Consider the following 21,437-nt stretch of genomic DNA (forward strand, 5'->3'; position numbering starts at 1 on the left):
TATATATTTTTTTTTCTTGAGTTGTAGAATGTCAGTAAAGAAGTTTCACTTCAAAAATTATTAACATGATTTGGTTTTTGTCATTGAGTAGAAAAGCAAAATAGATACCAAAACAAAAAAACTTGAGATTCAGCATTTGAGTACAATGTAGAGATACACAATGTTTGTGAGAATTATTCATGTACATATAAATATTTATACTTAAATTAATATATCACATTTTCCAAACTTTTATAAAGTGACACCATTCCCATTACTAAATAGTAGTATGTATTATTTGACATAAAATTTAAACCTTTGGTGTACTTGAATAGCTAGAGCAAAGGAGGAGTAATGTAAAGACAAATTCAAATTTATGGCCTCTAGTTCCCAGATCAGTTTGTAGATTAGGGGAAGTACATAGGTTAAATAATTATAGAATTGTACAACTAAAAAATTAAAATAATAAAATATTACATAAACCTTAGTTATTTCTTGAATTTTTTCAGCAATAGTATCGGCTCGATTCATAATTTGTTCTAAGAGTTTCTGAGCCATTGTCTTGAGAAATTTTTTTTTCTCTCCTTCTTCCTAGAAAGAATTATATAAATCAATAAAATATATAATAGAAAACAATAAGTATACATATTTGTGAACTTGATTAAAAATCAATTTGACTGATAGTCAAACATTCCCATTACTAAACAATAATATGCATTATTTGACATAAAATTAAACCTTTGGCATAATCAAATAGCTAGAGCTTAGGAGAAATAATGTAGACAAGTTCAAATTTATGGGCCCTATATAGTTCCCAGAACAGTTGGCTGATTAGGGGAAATATATAAATTTACTAAATTCCCCTAGATATAGAGGAAATTATGGTATTTTACTAGTAAAAAATAAACATTTTTTTGGATTGGTATAAAAATTGTTTTTATCATTTTTGATCTCAAAATTTCTACAAGTTGAATCAGAAAATTTGTTGATACATAACTGTTCAAATTTACTTATCATACATCGGTAATTGGCATATGTAATGCTATCTTTTGGGATATCATCAAATGTTGGGAAAGAATATTATTTTTACTGAAAATGAAGCTCCTTTGTTCCTTATTCATAGTTTTAAAATATAATGTTTAGTTAAAATAACAGAATTTCAAACTATTTCATGAAATATAATTTATAAGCATTTTTTTTCTTTTATTTTAAAAGAAGTAGAGTAGTAATCAATTCCTTTGTGTTGATTATAACCATCACTTTCTTAAAAATTCATTCCTATATAATACATTGTATATTTTAAAATAACAAAATGTTATGTTGATTAAGTAATATAATTAATCAATGATAAATAAATAAATATATGAATATAAATTAACAATACTTACCCAAATTTTTCTTCTTTTTTCAGCCAATTCTAAAACTGAAAAAAAAAATTAATAAACACAAGGCTATAATAACCTCTTAATCAAGCAAAACCTTTAGAAATAATTATTTAGAATAGCAATAATATGGAAAAGCCTACAGGATTGCGAACTCCTAACGAAATTCAGCTTAGTTACAATTATAGCTTAATTACTCTCCCTATACCTCATTAGTTTTTAAAAGGATTTTTTATTCTTTAAAACAATAGTAATTTAAAAAATAACTATTAATAGAAGATATTTTACCTCTTGGACTAATTTCTTCTTCTGAAGACTCGTATATTTCATCAGATGATAAAATTTCTTCAGATGAAACTGGACACTTGATGAATTTATTAATGTTATCGATGTCCTGTTTGTTCATTGCCTCACACATTCTTGGTTGTCTCTTTGATTTTTCAGACCTTTCAGATTCTTCAGAATCATTTTCCTTAGATGAATTAAAACTAGAATGTGATTCATTGGAATATACCTTTTCTTCCAAATCTTGATCAGAATCACTTGATTTTACTTCTTCAGTTTTCATTGATTTTTTAGATTCACTTTCCAATGATTCTTTCTCCTTCTTTTCAATATCAATTTTAGCTGATTCTATCTTTTCTGACTCTCCCTTGTCACCCATTAGACTTTTAATAAGTGAAGGATCTTCGAAAAGAGGAATATGATCTAAATTATCTGTTAGTAACATCCTAACTTCTCGTGTTGTATCTAATACTTCATCATAAAAGTCATCCCATTCTTTTCCTTCTTTTTCATCGGGGCATAGTTTATTCATAATGGTATTCATGGAGTAATCAGATGAACTTTCTACTTCTACCAATTCATTTTCATTGTCATAGATTACAGTTTCAGCATATTTTCGAAGCATAGCTGTTTTAGTTTTTAATTCGTCTCGAATTTGATTTTTTTCCAATTGATCAAGTAGAAATTGATTAGTCTAAAACAATGACAAATCATGGATAACACTTGAAAAGTAGGTTAATAAATTAATTAATTAATTTATTTTTGGAAAACATAGTTATAATAATGTTAAATTTATGCTTATCACTAATTAATGAAACAATAATTTATTTTTATATCTCTGATAACTATCAAATTAATTATAAATTTAAATTGAGGTGGAGATAGTTGACTACATATATATAAGAGAAGATGGTCGAGGGGTAATATAATATATTAATTACTTTCTTCATTTTCTATTCTCCATATATTTCTTCTTCTCCCTTGTTCTTTCTTTTTAAAATATTGTTTTTACATACGTTCCATTCTTAATTTGACTAATTTTTGTATTCATCTATATAACAAAAAGGTTTTTAATGTTACTTATCAATATAACATTCATACCCATTGTATCATTTATTTATTACTCTGTGTATAAGTATATAAATAATAATGTTATCAATCTACTACTGTCTAATTCCATAGTTATTAACGGACTAGTTTATATTTTCATTTCATTGTTATGTATATTTCCAAGTTTGTTAGTCTATTATTTATTTTATTTTTATTTTTTCTCTGAATGATGGTTATCTCTTTTTGTTTTTTATAGCCCTGGTGAAGACCTGAGAACCAGGTCAAAACTGTTATAGAAAATAGGTTTTATTATTTTGTTTGTAAAATAAAACGGTAGATGGCGACATTGCTCTGGCAAAGAAAAATCTGGCATCAAAGAATAGGTCATATCAGTATGAAGAAGCTTGGTACTATGGCCGAGAAAAATATTGTAGTTGGGTTAAGTAAATTAGGTAGTGATCTTATTTCAGTGAACAAGAAAACTGAAAAGGAAAATGAAGTCATTCTTTCCCAGGAAAGAAGCATCAATGAGAGTGATGAACATTTCGAAGACATAGTTCCTACACCAAAAGAACAAGTGACATCTGATCGACAACAAACATTAAATGATGAAGAATCTGGTTGTGAATCTGAGGCACCTAAACTATTAGCTGATGTTAAACATGAAGATACTAGAAAACCATTTAAATATGAGTTAAATTGTGATTCAGGTCCTGATGGTGATAGCGGTGAAGTGTTGATGAAAATAAAAAGAACAAATGAAAAAACTAAAGAAGAAGAAAGTAAGAAATATACTCATAGCAAGAAGAAGAAGAAACTCATAAAGAAAAGGAGATTTAGTGATGCGACGAGTATTGTTAATCCTTCTATTGATCCAGATGTTTATGATTTCAGAGAGTATCTTGGTAAATATTATAACCCTAACTATGAAAAATCTGGATGCAGTCGAAAAGGGAGGGGTCCAAATCACTAACAAAAGACAGAAGACCAGTTGTGGATGTTTGAATCTCCGACTCGAGGAAGTGTTTTGTGAAGCATTAAATAATATAGAGTGATGCAATAAAGTTAAAAATAAAATAAATAAAGCAAGGTAATAAATGAAAGGGAATAATAAAACATATTTTAGGAAGGAAATTGTTATAGAAAATAGATATAATTATTTTTTTTGTAAAATAAAACGGTAGATAGCAACACTGCTCTGGCAGGGGATAGCTTGGCATCCTTTAGGGCTAGAACAATCTGTGGCGTCTATTGGTGAGAACACACTCTCGTTGTCTTTCTTTATAAATTCCATCCTAAATTCCACAACAGAAACGTCGGCACAAATAAATAATTCTTTTGTGTATTTGTGTTTTTTCTGTTGACTGCATCCCTGACCATCTTCTCTTCTAATAAATTTAAATTATTAAAAATGTCATAAATTATTATTGAGCATCTTGATGACTAAGAATTTATGAATAAATATAGCAAAATATAGATAACATATTTTTGAAAGTTAAACAAAAAAAAAAAGGAAATAGTTCTTTTTCTAATGCTATTTACTCATCAAATATAGAGAATTAGCAATACAATTTACCAGTTTAGTAATATGTTCCATTTTTTCAAATTCTTCAAGCTGTGACAAATCTAAAATTTTATCCACTTCCTTAGCATGTTTCTCCGCCCAAACTGTTGCCAAAGCTTTCGAAGTACCCTTTACTTGCTCTTCTACAGTTTGTTCCAATAAAACATCAGAAGTGATTTCATGCATTTTAAAAATCTGAAAAAATTAAATGAAATAGGAATGAGCCAAAACAGACCTGTTCTTCAACATATTGAAGACAAAGAAAATGAAGGAATGATGATAAACAAAGCTGAATGCATAAAGCAAACAAAAATTATATACATTCATACCCAATTTACAAGAAAAATATTAGTATAAAGGATAAGTTATCTTAAATTTTCAATAATAATGCAGTATCAATAACTAATAAGAATTAAGTGTTGTTTATTATATGCCTTCAAAACAAGGATGAGACATAAAGACCAATAGGTTCAAAAGGGACCTAGTCCCAGAATAATAAGCTATTTTTCATTTCAATATGGAAATGCTCCATATTTTTGTTCATAAATATTGAAGGAGAATGGTACCTACCTAATAACCTGAAATATAGAATTGAGGCAGAGGACTAAATAGACAGCAGGGCATATTTAAAATGATTTCCCATGTACTACATATTGAGGTTCCTACCAGAGGGTCTGGGAAAGATTTGGAAATGAGATTTTCAGCCCTTATTTGATAAAATTGAAGCTTTTTACTCTTTGTCTTTTGCCATATTAATTTGCAATAGCATATATATTCTAAATTTATGTATAACAATTTTTTTCAAACAGTATGATAAATAATAGTGCCAATAAATAAATAAAAAAATTTGTGGCACACTTATATACTGATTGATATACTTGAATCAAACAGTTAACATGTTATTTTATGCTATACTAGAACTCATAGATACAAAAACTAAAAATACACATTAGGTTCAAAATTTCTTTAGCCTGAATTATTGAGCTGGCCATTAAGGATATAATAAAAAATATAAGATCAAGGTGAAAAATAAAAAAATTAATAACACCTATTTCTATTTAATCATTAGAAGAAAAACATATTGAAATAGGTTACTTGTTTATAAATTTCTTCATGCTGTCGTTGCCTTATTTCTTCTTGCTGCCTCCTACCAGCTTCAGCTGATTCCCGACCCCATCTGTAAAAAATTGTAAATGGATGTAAAATATTTAAATAAATTTAATTGTTGCTAAGAATCATAAGACTAATTTATATTAAAGCACTTTAGAAGATGTATTAAGCGCAATTAAAGATTAGTGAAAATATAAACTAAATTAGGAATCAATTGGCATAACAATGTGTACAGCATGGAATTTTTCTCTCCCTTCTTTTATTGAAAGATAATATTAAATAAATAATAATAAACCAATTTTTTTAAATGATATGCATTATGATTGATTTCTTTTTTTCACATGGAATTGTTTAGGTAGTCACATTATAATATGGGCTGAGATACATTTGTTTTGAAAATAATAATTCATTCAATTAGCTATTAATATGGTTCCCTTAGATTTCAGTTTAGATATTGTTCTTGCTATTGCTTTAACATCAGTTATTCCCCTTATCAATAAAATAGTGTGTACAAATAAGATTGAGGTAACACAATCTAGTTGACTGCTTCATGGATTTTCAGAGTTACCATGAAATTATTATCAGAGAAGATGAACAATAGTAGACAAGCTAACGGTAATTGATTAAGAGTAATATCTAGAGGCAAGCACTATGTTTTCTTTCTAAATATAAAAAAAACAAAACTATTTTTATATTAAAACATATTTTTTTATAATTTAATATTATTATTACCATTATAATAGTTGAATGTTTTTTGGTTTCTTACTTAACAGCATTAAGGAGTGCAGAGTTATTTTCTAAGAATTAGAGGTAATACCTCAATTTTTATGTAGTTAAAACAGATGTTTTTAGATATTTATGATCATGTGGAAAATAGAGCTAAAGATTTTAAATAATGTTGTGGTACCTACAAATATTGTAATAAAAAATAGTTCACAATAATATTACTACCTTTCTTTTTCAGCAGCAAGAGCAAACAAATGAGCCATTTTTTCATCTTCCAAACGAACCAGCGCAGAAGATGTATAGTCGAGCATTGCACATATTGCATGACCCTCAAGCTTCTCTAAAATTCCAATCATCTTCCCTTTCTGTACAAAATACCAATATTAAATAAACTATTTAATATCTTCTGTATTTTTATGATATAATTACTAATACAAATAATTCTGCATTATTAAAAAACACATTTTGTGAATAACTCAGCACAATTAAATATCATATAACATTCTTCCACGTTGAACTTAAATCCTTATTTAGAACTGTCAGCGTGATATGATATTACCATCATAATAATTAAAAACCATCCTCCATTTTGAATTTAATTCTTTTTTTGGTCAGAACATTCTTCATTTCCTGTTCCGTAGCAGTTGAATTGGTATTTTATTTTGTATGACTTTAAATCCACAATTGACTCCTCCTCTACAACATTCACTATCTGAACAAATAATTTAAACCTTATTTATTATGTAGAGGATGTTACTTCGCTGTTTACTATGAGTTTCAAGACTTTCTAAAGCTTATAAATACTGTTGGAACCCCTCCAATAATCCATATCAAAGATTTATAGCAGTTTTTTATGTGTTTTTTTCAAATGCCAATGATTCATCCCAATACAATGGTCAATTTTAATCTCCATACATTACAGTGATAATTATACATATATTTAATTTTAATATATTTTATTAATATTGATTTAGTAACAGATCTCCTTTATGCAAGGTTAGGGTTGATGGTTGATAAAATATAGGGAATAATTTTTATTGAGTACAACATAATTCAAATTTGATTGACATGTAGTGAGTGTATTTGAGACAACTATTTTTAAAACCAGATTAACATATTTAGAAAAATTATATAGGAGACACTAAAACATTGTGATTGTATCATACTGGATATAAGTAATTGAATGAGGTTGATCCAATTTTTATCCTTGATAGATACAATATTGGCTAATAGGGTTTTGCAAAGTGGTAAAAATTTAGAAAAAAAAAAATGGTTTGAGCAGGTTTTGTAACTAATCGTCTCATCAGTACAACTTTTGATGTGATCAAATATTTATATTTTCTTATGAATATAATGTGGTGGTTTTAGAAATTAGTAAACAGTATTCATATTAATACACATTTAGAGCAATGACTAATAAGGTTATTGCGTTAGGGGTCTTATAACATCAGGATCAGAGCCTTGTAGGCTTGATGATCACGGCCAATCAATATTAATTTTGTGGCAGTTGATATTAAAGTTGTTGAAAAATGAATGTATTGAAGTGTACATAGGTCAGCCATTTATAAAACAAGTTCTACCATAAGTCAAAATACTTCTGTATATTAAAAAATGATAGTCATTATCACAACATTTAGTCATTATCATCGTAGGCTTTCTTAATTAGTAAGAAAATACCTTTCTATAAAATCTATAGAATATTGAGCAATAATAAAAAATGAGGTTGAATGTGCATTTAACCTTTCTTATTACTGGGAAGAGGGTCATTAATGACCGCACAAGTTCTTTTTCTAGTAAAACTTATGAAAATAATCGTGGAGGGACCCCAACTGTTTTATTTAGAAAAATGCAACTGTATAATGTGGTGTACCTGTAAATTTCATAAAAACTTACTCAAGTAGTTCAAGATAATTTTGTGAAAAAAATCATTGAACAACCCAAAAATTGGGGGATTTTTTCCAGAGACATGATGATAATCCTAGATTTGAAATTTAAAAATTCAGAGTATGATGGTCAACTGAATTTAAAATAATAAATGATTTTGGTTTAATCTCAATATTATCTAGAGTAATTAAATAATAAAATATATATAAATAAATTATGTATTTTTAATACATTCATGTTTATTAAATAAACATTTTATAAAAACTATATTTCTCTGTCTGTGTTTAAGAGAGCATTCCCATTTATTTTCAACTTGTTATATTTATAAATAATTGACAATATAATTTCAAATATGAAGAAGATAGGGTTGGAGTAAAAAAAAAAAAAAGTTGTAACTTTTTTTTACCGCAACCCTGACCATCTTCATATTTTCAACTCGATTTGTACTTTTACATTTCTGAAAACTGAAACTTAACACTACCTCTTTCTGTGAAATGTTGTTATGCACACATTAAAACATGCCACCAAATTTAACATTTATTCTAACCTATTACATATGGCCTATTGTATAAAAATATTTTTGAATAATAGCATGTTTTTTTTCTTACCTTTTGCAAAGCAATATTAAAGTTCCGTATTCCCTTTAATATATCTTTCCTCCTATCCAATTTTTGTTGCTTGTCGCTAGGATTTAATCCAACAGTAGATTTCAATTCTTGAACTAGATCTCGATGAGATTTCATATGACGCAGCACCTATTTACATACTTACAGATTGACATGAATAATCATAATAAAATCACTATGTTAAAGTTAGCACCACAATAATAACTTCATCCACACCATACTCTGAATAGCTCGCCCTTTAATGATACTTTGGAGTAGAACAACATTTTTTAAAGTTTTTTCTTCTTCTTCATCATTTTCACCTAATGCACAAGGAAGAGGCCCAGCCATCACTTTTTCAATGTTGTCATGCAATCTTTTAAAATGATTTATATGTCCCACTGGAAAAAGGAAGAGCATTCTTCAACAAATGTCAAGTTATAGACATTAAAAAAAAATAATTGAGATTAAATATAATTTTCTTTGATAATGGACATTCTAAAATATGTGTAAATTGTTTTTAAAAAATCGGACTTTTAGTTTTCTCATAATAATATGATAATGCTCATTGGGGTGTTTAGAGGAAATTTAAAATTTTTTTTGGTGTACAGGTTTTTAATGTATAATATATATATACGTATAACAATTTCCTTCCTAAAATTTGTATATACATATATATGTATGATGAGGAATTTAGGAAAGGGTTTTATAAACAAAGACAAAGAGTGTATGTTTCAATATTTCAATGTTAGACGCCACAACCGACTGCCTCAAACAAAGGTTTTCTGTCAGAGAAGCAGTGTCGCCATCTACTGTTTTATTTACAAACCAAATAATAATATCAATTTTCTAAAACAATTTCCTTCCTAAAATTTGTATTATTGTTTGCTTTTCCAAGCTGCATCTTTTTCACTCGGGGGATCTTTTTCTATAATTTCTTCGTACAAGTCCTTTGCTTCTAAGTACGCTTCAATTTTCATCGACCAGATTTTGTAATTTTGTAATTGCTGAATATTGTGACGTCCATAGCCCTTTGTGTTTTGATTTTGGTGGTTAGTCCTAAATAAAATCACAAAGCTTACAATCCTTTAATATACATAAATTGCCCTTGCCACTTAACCCTTTCACGCACTAACCACACTTTGCTACCAGTTTGACGACTTGACCGACTGTCTTCTGAACAAAGGTTCTTTGTTCCCAGCAGTGTCACAGTGGTGTCTATTAGTGGAAACATACACTCTTTGTCTTTCTTTATAAAACCCTCCCTAAATTCCACAAAAATATATATATTATTTTAACTTAAATCATTTCAAAAAGGACTTTAAAAAAAAAATGATTTAAAACATTTACAAAAAAATTCCTTTAAAAATAATTGTTTTCTTTGGAACTCCACAAACAAGGGATGTACAATCCTGTATCACTCTTTTTTCCAGAGGATTACATTGCTCCTAATAATAACTTCATAACATTCTTTTTTTTATGATTCTATAACACATCCCCAACAATTTCTTTCTGTTATGAAGTGGGAGATCTTATCATATTATATGGTACAGGAGCCTGATGCATAAATTCCAGCCAATAAAACATATATCTAGAAATTAATAAATGAACATTTGTTCTGCCAGCTACAACCCATGAGGTGTCAAGGGTCCAATACTTTATAAGTGCGTACTGTTTTTTGAACAATGATTATAAAAGGTGATTTGTTAAAAATTTTTCACCAATTAAGGGCACCAAATTTATTTATTTATTTAGGCCTGGTGTGTCCCAGGAGGGCTCCTGAACCTATAGTGTTGACTCACGGCTAGAGTGACAGAATAAATAATTATCTGCTCCAGCCAAATTCAAACCCGGGTCCTAAGAGTTAATAGCACAGTGCCATACTCACTGAGCTTCTACTCTTCTCACAGTTAGAAATAATTGGTAATATTAGTTTCTAGAACACTTAAGACAGAAATGCACTGATCCTGAAACTCTAACTAATTAGCTAATTATTTAATAAAGTGACAAAGTAGGCTATTTTTCACCTAAAATTCCTAAACAGTACATCTTAAAAAAAAAATTATAACAAATTAAAGAACATTAAATTTTGCATGAAATGAGTACTTAATACTCAAGTACAATAATTCGGTCAAGTAATATTTTAAAGCCATCATAATCCAAAAAAAATATATTTATTTTCAAATTTAGACAAAAACTGAAGTATAGTACATTTAGGCCCACACTAAACAAGGTAACATGCTTCTGCTGATTCTAAAACAATTAACTAGTAGCTGATTAGTTTGATAAAGTAAAACGTAACTAACTTGTAGGTCTTTTATTTAGTTTTAGCTTATAAATTCTAGCAATAAGTTGTAATTCAACAAATTAAAAAACATTAAATTCTCCATCAAATCAGTGCCACAACATAAAAATTTAGTTATATGGTAGTGTCATAAAACATTGGCTCTGGTTGCATGCGGAATTCATAGCACTTTAAACCAGCTTACAAAGCTCAAGGAACAACTGGAGCAGGTGGCTTATGACCATATAACTTGACTAATTTATTAAGTTATGGTTATCACTTGACACAAAACTTAATCTTCTTTCATTAGCTTTACTATAACGTTCTAGCTTGGACCTGTTATTCAGGATTTAAAGATGAAAAAAAAATAAATAAAGACCTAAAATTTGGAATTTGTGTCTTTATCGAAAGAATTAGCTGCTTAGAAACCATTGAAGGACTATCCAGAGGCATTTACATGTTAAGTGTGGACACCTATATTGCACAAAGTATATCAAAGTTTTGGACAAAATTTGAAAAAAAAAATTCATTTCTTATTTTACGATATACTACTTGACTGAATTATTAAGTTATGGTACACATTTTATATTATGATAATTTTTTATGTCATAACGTTTTCTCTGGAATGCACCATTTAGGTGTTATGGGTAAAGAAGAAAAAAACAAAAGACCTAATTACTTTAGTAAGAGTTTAGGACTTCCAGGAATATGTTTCCATGTTGTGTAGTAAAAAGTATTTTTAAAATCATCTGCTGATGTATTTTTTATGGGCTGGATTTTATGCACCTGGCCACTATTATGTTACCCTATACTCAATGGCTTGACAAATGTAAAGCCTGCTCTCATACTATTTCAATTCATGAACTTATTATATATGTTTACAACCAATTACTTTTAGATCTTACATTAATAAGTAACATTACGACAAAATCATTTGAATGACACCAAAGAAAAAGTGAAATTTCGGTCCAATCAACAATTTGAAATTGGCGTCATAAAGACAGGCATGATAATATCCTTGGTCTAAAAGAATAATGAAGCAACTGTAAACTTTTTGAAACTAACTTTATTCTATAGGCGGGCTCAAAAAGGCATTTACTAGGTGTTTGTCTTGTATTAAAGTCAATATAATCATACTTAAAAATTCTCTAGGGGAGGAATTTTGAAAGTACAATTATGTTGAATTCACAAACATCTATTAAAATCATTTTTAAACCTGCTAACCCTATAAAGTCAATTTAAAAAAAAAATATTAGTGTCATTCTTCTGGAGCAGCAATATGATCATTCATGTATTGATGGCTCTATAAAAATCTTTGTGATAATTCTTTTCTGGTAAAACATACCTACCAAAGCAATATAAGATTTTATAGAGTTTAATTTTAAAATCTTATCACTTAGAAGACACAATTAACAAAGTTATAACAATCATTGTTAGAGAAAATCTATTTCCAACATTGAGCATATTCAAAAATTCTCTTGTGAAATAAAAAGTACTTCAATTATCAAGGTTCTATTTACAAATCAACACTGACATCTCTTTAATGACCCTAGAGGTATAAATGAATATAAAAAAGGTGAGGAGTAGGTGTCATTTTAAGAGTGAATTTATTGGCTGTGATCATAATAACCATCCTTAGAGGATTAAAATCCTTTTATTTTATTTTGTAATAGTAAAGGTAATTAATAATTATGTTAGCTGAGTTTTAATAAACTAACTGAGACCAAGAGATTCAATTAGTTATAGACTATAACTATTCTTACATAATGGAAGAATTAGGATTCAAATTAAAAAAAAATATATACATACGAGGTATTTCTTGAGGCATACAATAAAACTGAATTCTTTTGCAGCAGTGTTTTTTCATATGTCTTCCTTTCATTGGAGGTAACGGTGTTGATATTCCTTTCCAGAGGGCATTATAAACATCTAAAATTTGATAAATACTTAAAAATTATAATATAAATCTGGTGTGATGCGTGTTATTCATTATGGCAATACTCCCTGTTACTATATTGTTTATATGTTAAGTAAAGATGTAATATTACTATGTTTCCATGACTGTTATGTTAATAGTTTAAAAAAAACATGATGTGTTACCAATATTGCACAGAAACATTTTGTTAATTCAGTCTTGAGTAAGGTCCATGCTACTCTCTAAATTATAACAATTTTAATATATTTATAATCAAAGTAAGCAAAATTCCAACATGATCAAATCACAGATTAATCATCTTTCATGGAGCTCTCATCCAAATGAGAGAGTGTACTCAATATAGTTCCAGCTAGAGCCAAACTATCCCCATAAAAACAGCCGAATTCTTACTGGTTTGTGAGACTATTCATATGATGAGAGGGGGGATACTTTACCAGTCCCAGTGAGAGTATCTTTCCTTCATCTCCTCTATTCTTAGCTTAACTAGATCGACACTCAGGCTTTGTCATGAACAATCCACTATATGCTACACATGTAAAGCAACTTACCTATAGCTCCAATCATGTCAGAGGTGTCAAGAAGCCAAACTCTGATTATTACTAAGCAGGACTGAAATGATAAACAAGATTGAAAAAAAAATGACCTAGAAAAAAAAGTGACCTGGGATCTGAGCTTAAGGAGAAACATAAGTACATAATTGTTTAAGGGTATGTTCACGCCATAAATTCATCTCCTCCAAATGTTTATGATAATTTGTCATTCTGTCTTCTCACTGATCAAACATTTGCAAACAGCAGTCGATTGGTAAACATTTGCAATTGTTCCAACTAAATGAATGAAACAAGGAAGAAGACATATTTTTTATGCAGAATTTGTAGTGATGAATTGAAAAATGAAATATTGAAAGAAGAAAGAGGAAATGTAGAGTTTGAATATCCAATTTATAAAAACCAGAAATTCTTTGTAACCAAATTTCTTTGTGCCTTAAGAACTATTGATATAAGTTATTTATTTAAAAATGTTTGCCATATGGCATCAGAAGAAATATGTTAAATTATTAATTTTTCATAATGGTACAAGAATTTGTGATCAGAATACAAATTATAGACTGTATTCTAATGGAAATGTGAATGGCAATAGCTTTTCGCTTTTTTGCAGGTATTGCAAATAGGATGATGAAACAGCTTATTACATCATATATAGATGTGATCCACTAACCAGAATATAGTTCATCCTTTTTGGTTGCGACCACATTATAGAACCCAAGTTTTGCAAAACAATGAATCCATATACAATATGTAAATTTGCAAAGACAATTGCCAATTTTTAATGGAGTAAAGGACGGTGGAAAATAGGCCGCAGTACACTAGTGCTGAATAAAACAAAGAAAATAAGGGAATATAACCTACAACAGCTATTCTCTTAAAAATTTCAACCACTTGCAATGAGACCATCATTTAATTAAATTCTGTATATTCATTATTATTATTACAGTTAATTTCAATAATAAACTAATTTTATGCTACTAAATAATTTATTTGAATGGCTTGGGGCAAGAATATGATAAGCCATAAGATAAAATTTTTTAGAAGAGTAGTTTCAAAAATTCTACAATTCTTATTTAATGTTTTATATAACTCATATTACATAATATTCTAGCTAATCATGGAATTTTTTTTTATTCATTTCTGACATACAGGGAGGGAGATTATCTACAGGTTACCACCCTAATTCTAACCATTGTGGGGGTCAAGTTCTCATTTTGTAGGACCGCTACAGAAATAAAAGTCGACCCCACAGGCCAGATTCGAACCCACACCATTGCAATCACAGGTCATTTCAAAGTTGGCTCTTTTCCTCGCTCGGTTACGATGCTGCCCACCATGTTGGAATTATGGTGTTAGACAAACATTTTTTTTTTTTTTTTCCCCCTACGCCACAGGAAGTGGGCTATTACACCATTTTCCCTCTCGCAGCCCAATACAATTTTATCCGTCCTCTTAGTTGGTCCGCATCTCGCTCAACATCCTCCAGACCAACACACGCCAAAAGGTGTTCTCCATCCATGTCCCCCATGTTGCATAGAGGACATTTCGGGGAATCTACGATCCCAATTCGATGGAGGTGTTTTTGGAACAGATCAAAGACAAACAAACATGTCAAATAGCTCTTTAAAGAAAGAAACAAAGGAGCCTTTTGCACTAATTGTTTTAAAAATCATGGTTTGATACATTCTTGCCCTAAGCTATTCATATATAAAAAATTAATTAACAGTTACATTTACATTTACAGTTACATTTGTTCCTTACCTCCAATTATTTTGGGGCGTGGATCAATACAAAGCTTTTCATGAGCATAGGCAGGATTCTTTCCATACATAGCCAATGGTGCATTCAAGTCAGAAGATAAATGATGAAAATTCTCAATTATATTAAGCCTCTTCCCCCTGTTGTGTCCTAAAGGCCTATTATAAGTTTTCCGGAGAGCTAAATCATAAAAAAATAAATCAGATTTCTTATTAAATTCTTGAACTAAAGATATAATTTGATTAATAAAACTTTAACCTCTATCACATTGTGCTTTAATTTTGGGTAGCTTTATTCTCTTTTCAATTATACTTCTTTCCCTCACTCTTTTTATTCGTTCGTTCATGCGCTCTTGAATGATCGTTCTCTGTTCCATAATTTGTTGCTTTGCCAGCAGCATTCGAAGCTTATTTATTTCTCCAATTTCCTGTAATGAATAATTGTAATGAATAAAAAATCCTAAAAAAAATAAAGAATCATAATGAATCCTAAAAAATATTAATGAATAAAAAAAGGAATAATCTAGTCCTTAAATTATTGTAATGTATTTTATAGAAAAATATAGGCAAAAAAATATATTTTTTTTTTTTGGATACACTATTAAATGTGTATTAGGAGGAGATTGATTAATCATTAATTCATCAAATTAATATGTTAGCTGAAGGATTTAGAAAATCCAATTATAGCTAAGCTAAATTACATAAAAGTTAAATTATGAAAAAATTAGTTGTTAAAAGCATTGTTTAAATATACTAAGCTAATATTGATGCCTAAATATAATTTTTAAATAATTCCTGTTTAGGCATCATAAAAAAATAAAATAAAATGAATTTCTGTTTTCCTAGCTTCCATGAATTTTCTTTGTAGGTCAGTAGAAAATATATGTTTATATAAAGGTGAATAAAGTAAAGTAATAAAAAGTTTTGAAACCAAAAATTTTGCTATAAAAAACATATTATGAAATATTAATACATTGAATGACAAAAATGTGTTACCTATAGTGTTTTTAGTTATTTTATTAAAAGAGCATTGAAAGTTTATAGCAACCAAAGTATATGTACAGTTCAATTGCAATATGAATAATCTCTGGTTTAAATCCTTTTAGACTTTAAAATATTAAAGCTAACTTGTCTTTTGTTATAAAACCCTCCCTGGTCCACAATAGTTTGATAGCAGAGTTTGGTTTAGTGTGTAAAAGGTGTAAAGGTTAAGTAACAAGAGTAATTTATTTATATTAACGGATATGTAAGCTTAGTGGTTTTCTTTAGGACTTATCACCAAATAAAACACAAAGAACAACGGATGCTATGGTATTCACCATTTAAAAGGTTGCTGCGGATGATTTTAGCATCTGGTCGATGAAAATTGAAGCACATCTAGAGACAAAAGGTTTATATGATGAAATTATAGAAAAGGATCTGTCGACAGTAGGAAAAGATGCAGCTGGGACTAGGGAAAACATAGAGGTATTGTCTACTATTATTTTAACAGTTAGTAGTGATATATTGCCATCAATTAGAGGTGAAAAAAAGTGCAAAAAAAAGTTTGGTAAAAATTAAGAAAGAGATTTGAGGGCATTCCAGAGGAGAAAGTGATTGATTTGATGTTTGATCTTACCAAAACTAAGAAAAATAGTGGTGAAACATTGGATGAATACCTTACGGGGTTTCAGTGTTTAGTCCAGGAGATAGCTCAACTGGGTTAATCCCTGACATACAGAGAATCAGTGAGATGTATCATTGAAGGCTTACCATCCTATTATGATCCTGTTGTTAACGCTATTTTGGTAAATAAGAATATTAAATTTAGTGAAATATGAAATTAAGGCAAATGCTTTTGTCATTTGAGAGGAGGAATAACCTTAATAGGAATGAACAAGCATTACAGACATATTAAAAGTCAAAATTTTGTCTAAAAGTCTATTTTATTTGCAAAAAGCCAGGACACCTAAAAATTGAATGCTGGTTTAACAAAGAAAATAATAGATGATGCAGTACAAATGGACCCTTCAATACGCAAAAGGCTCAACCAAGAAGACAATATAGAGCATTGTTAACCACAGAATTTGCTTTATGTACAACTAACAGTGATAATAAGTATCTGGTGGAGGAAGGAACAGAAGAAACAAATGAAGATGGAAGGAATATCCTAACTTTTAGGATGTTTGGGTTATTCCAAAATTAAGTTGTAATCTACAGTCAGGGACCAAGAAAAATGAAAAAGGAAATATGGTCATCCTTTCCCAATAAGGAGGCATAGAAGAGAGAGATGAAGACTTCAAAGACAAAGTTCCACTACCAAAGGACAAGTAATATCTTGTCAACAACAAACATCAAATGATAAAGCAATTGTTCATGCAGTCTCAGGTAAAGATTATTTCAAAACTCTTAGTTACCAAAAAAAAAAATTACTCAAGTGTATGTGGTCAAAGTATTCCTGATTCAATTGAAAATGAAACCAAATAAGGAATAGAAGAAGATGAAAGATATGTGTTATTTAAATACTATATAGTTGGTGTTAATAAAGAATCTGATGTTGACTCCAAAGCATCTAAACTATCAATTAATATTGAAGAAATGAAGATACTAGAAGATCATTTAAATATGAATTAAATTGTGACTTAGGTTCTGATGGTGAAAGTGGTGAAGCATGGATGAAAATAAAAGAAAAAAAAATGAAAAAGACAACGAAGAAGAGGGAGCTGACTTAGGTAATAAGGAAGAGGAGAAGGAACTTAAACTTCTTTATGAGTTTAGGAACATTAAAAATTAAGATGAAAATAATCAGTTATTAATGGATATTTAATAGAACATATTCAAATAAAGAATCAACTGCTTCACCTTCCAGTGAAAATATATCTAAAGAAGAAATAGAACAGGAAGAACAGTCCGAAGCGGAGGATCGCTACAAGGGGTATTTGAATCAGAAGAATATCTTCAGATAAAAAGGTATATTAGACGGGAGGGGAAAGAAAGAAAGAAAGGGAAAAGAAAGAAAAAGCTAAGAAACATGAAGACATCAAGACGAAGAAGAAAGAGAAATCTGTTGAGATTGGAGAAAAGTTACAAAAATTAAAGGCTTTAAGTGGCAACACGGGACTTTGTTTCAAAGATGAAGACACTTTTTATTGAAGATTTTTACACTGAAGAAGATGGAGAACACCTTAGATTAAATGCACATGACTCTGATTGGGAAATTGGTGAAAATAATAATAAATAAAATGAGATAAAACTGTCAATAAACATATATAATATGCTACCCACATTATACCTTTTCTCTGGCATCCCACTCATGTTTTTCAATTTCATTAATGATTTTCAATCGATATTCTTCATTATCAGGGGAATAAATACGAGTTATGTATTTTTCCCATTCTCTTTTTTTTCTAAGCCTGTGAAGAATTTCAACATCATGTTTGGTAACTAAAAATCCATTATCTGAAACAATGATAAAGGTATAATTTCTTGATAGGAGCAAGAATCAAACATTTTTTTTTTCTTGAATCAGTCCTTTTTAAGATAGTAAAATAAGTAATGGTAATATTTATTTATTTCAGTTAAAAAAATTGCGAGTGTAATAATTATATTATACTTTAGACAAAACAAAGTCATAAGTACAAATTTTTCATAAAATGCATTAATAATACCATAGTGTTCTTAGAAGTAAACTCTATTGATGGTAAACAAGGCAGATTTGTGATTCGTCACTTTTGGGTCACAAGGCAGATATATCTTTGTTGCATAACCACTCCTGACTCCTTCTCCTGGTGCTCCAAGGTCAGAATAGTTAGAAGTTTTTAGGAAAAAGTACATGTATTTGGATTACATAGACATAAAGAACATGTAGGCATCATAATTCCATCAATATATTAGGGAAAAAATAGCAGGATTACCTAAATTCTTAAACATAATGGAAAAGTTATGAAAACAGGATAAACTTTGAGTTAAAAAATATTGAAAACATTAAGAAAACAAGGACACAGGTTTGCAAGTTATACTTATTTAGCTGCTTTAAGAATAGATGTTTTTGCAAAAAAAAAATCATAAATATAATTTTTTTAATATTGATTCTTATAATATTATTCTAATTTAATAATTTTTAATGAAATATAATTTAAATACATGCCTTTAACATTCATAAATTTGCACATATGGCTTTGTTTCTCCAAAGGTGTGATATGTTAAGAATGAAATATGGTTAGTATATATTAAATAATGAACATTTTTTGTTAAAATAAAATATTTTATTTCAATAAACTATGTTGGCACTTCCTAAACCTTTCTGTAATAATCATAATTGAAGACATAAGGGGATGATTATTAGTTAATGATGATTTGTTAATACAACCAATATTTAGAGTTTTAAACCGAGCAGATCAACTATAGACCATATTTTCTCAATGAGGCAAATGTTGGAAAAATATACGAATACCAAATAGATCTACATCATATTTTCATAGACTTTAAACAAGCATACAACAGTAGGTCCTTGGTAAAGATGAATGGTTTGTTGTCAGAGAGTTTGAGGTCAGAGACAGCCTGAGGTAAAGAGATTCATTATCTCCCGCCCTATTTAATATAGCTTTAGAGTATGATAACAGTAATCCAGATGTATCCTGAAGGCACTATTTATTGCAGGCTGACACAACTAGTCTATGATAATGACGGAGTAATAATGGCAAGAAACAGATGGGATTGGCAGGGACTTTTGAAGAACTTGAAACTGGCAAATAACTAGGAATCCAAATCAACAAACAGAAGACTACTTCCATGCTGACTCCAAGAAAATTGTGGGGAGGAGATAAATGTGTGAAAATAGGAAAGCACAACCTGAAAGCAGTTAAAACTTTCAATTATTTGAGTGCACTAATAATTGAAAATGGTGGAGAAACTGAAAGCAAGGATGACCGCTAGGAGTAGATTCTACTTTTCCACGAGAAACATTCTGTGAACTATTGAGCCTATCTCACAGGATCAAAATTACAGTGAAAGTAAGAGTTGTAAGACCTATTTTCATCAATGGTTCTGAGACCTAAATGATATCTAAGGCACCAGAAAGCAAGCTGTTAGCATGGGAAAGACACATTTTGCACAGAATCTATGGCCTAGAATATGAACATGGGCACTGGAGAATCTGACCTAATAAGGAGTTGCGCCAGATGTACTTGAAACTGGATATGGTTTCAATTGTAAGAGGAAGCCTAATCAGATGCTTGGGTCATGTAGCAAGAAATCTGTCCCCAAATGCTTACTGGAAGACTGAATTGGTGGAAGACGTGATAGAGGAAGACAAACTGGAGGAAAATTTGAAAAAATAGGCATTAGAGGATGGTAGATGATTGCCTGAGATGGGAGAGAGTCCCAAGTTCTTGCAGAGAGGCCCAAGTTCTTGTAGGCAGTGTAGCTCCAATAAATAAATAAAGTATAAAGGGGTTGATGTTATGTTTCAAACATACATACTGAGAAAAATTGAAATTACTATTTCTTTTGTTTCTATTTTAAATTGGGAAAATAACTTCTCAGCTTCTGAAAACTGAAACAATTACAGCTTTAGAAAAATAAACAAGGTGATATTTAGCATAAATCTCAATTTTTCCTAAAATGTATTACATTTATTACATATTCTGAAGTAGAAATAACATTGAATTTATTAAATCAAATTTCATGATTGATAAATAATAAAATCAATGATATTCTGATTATTTTTATTTAATAAAAATTAAGATCAACATGAAATAATAATAGTAATAAAAGATGATAGAACATGTTTTTCTAGCAAAAGAAAGAAAAAGTGATTTACCAAAAGAAAGGCAAGCAAGGGTGAGTACTTCAGGTGTTTTGCACTGTAAGACTCTGTATGGAGGTGTCCATGGCACTGTTTGTGCTTCCGAATCACGGTACACAGTTTGGCAAGCACAGTTATGGGGTGAAAATTGGCTGAAATAAAATTTTAAAATATACATATCAGCTAATTTAAAAATTAAATTCTATAACAAAAGTTTAATTGAGAACACTCACCTTTTATAAGAAAAAGATTTATAAGAATAAGACGGAGATGATCCAGAATGGCAATAAAGAAAAATTTTGAAACTTTGTTAATAGCCAACATTTGAACCCCCACAATAGACCTTATTCAGGGCTATTATGATTGGTGCAAGTAAATAATGTATAGTAGAAATTTTTCTATTGTAAAAATTTCTTCAGACATTCATCCTGCACACCTCAACCAATCACAACAGTCCTGATGACTTGTAGTGTTGGTCAAAATACAGGCTATCAACAATGTGGAAACTATTCCTTAATAGTCCGAGTTTTATATATATGTAT

The 21,437-nt window shown here is 29.4% G+C and overlaps 1 protein-coding gene across 1 annotated transcript in view; it reads right to left on the reverse strand.

The window, feature by feature from the left end:
- Positions 1 to 21,437, reverse strand: part of LOC106677647 (cilia- and flagella-associated protein 91) — a gene marked incomplete at its 3' end in the record, with an annotated part of 36,134 nt that overhangs the window by 9,217 nt on the left and 5,480 nt on the right. The window contains 13 exon segments of the mRNA XM_014415697.3: positions 463 to 570; positions 1,368 to 1,402; positions 1,650 to 2,340; positions 4,273 to 4,455; positions 5,356 to 5,437; positions 6,322 to 6,461; positions 8,589 to 8,735; positions 8,823 to 8,986; positions 12,679 to 12,798; positions 15,115 to 15,291; positions 15,370 to 15,538; positions 18,382 to 18,548; positions 20,911 to 21,047. Coding sequence (XP_014271183.3) covers positions 463 to 570; positions 1,368 to 1,402; positions 1,650 to 2,340; positions 4,273 to 4,455; positions 5,356 to 5,437; positions 6,322 to 6,461; positions 8,589 to 8,735; positions 8,823 to 8,986; positions 12,679 to 12,798; positions 15,115 to 15,291; positions 15,370 to 15,538; positions 18,382 to 18,548; positions 20,911 to 21,047 — 2,320 coding nt within the window.

Source organism: Halyomorpha halys, unplaced genomic scaffold (assembly GCF_000696795.3).
Source record: "Halyomorpha halys isolate HHAL.00 unplaced genomic scaffold, Hhal_1.1 Scaffold8.1, whole genome shotgun sequence".
Classification (NCBI taxonomy): domain Eukaryota; kingdom Metazoa; phylum Arthropoda; class Insecta; order Hemiptera; family Pentatomidae; genus Halyomorpha; species Halyomorpha halys.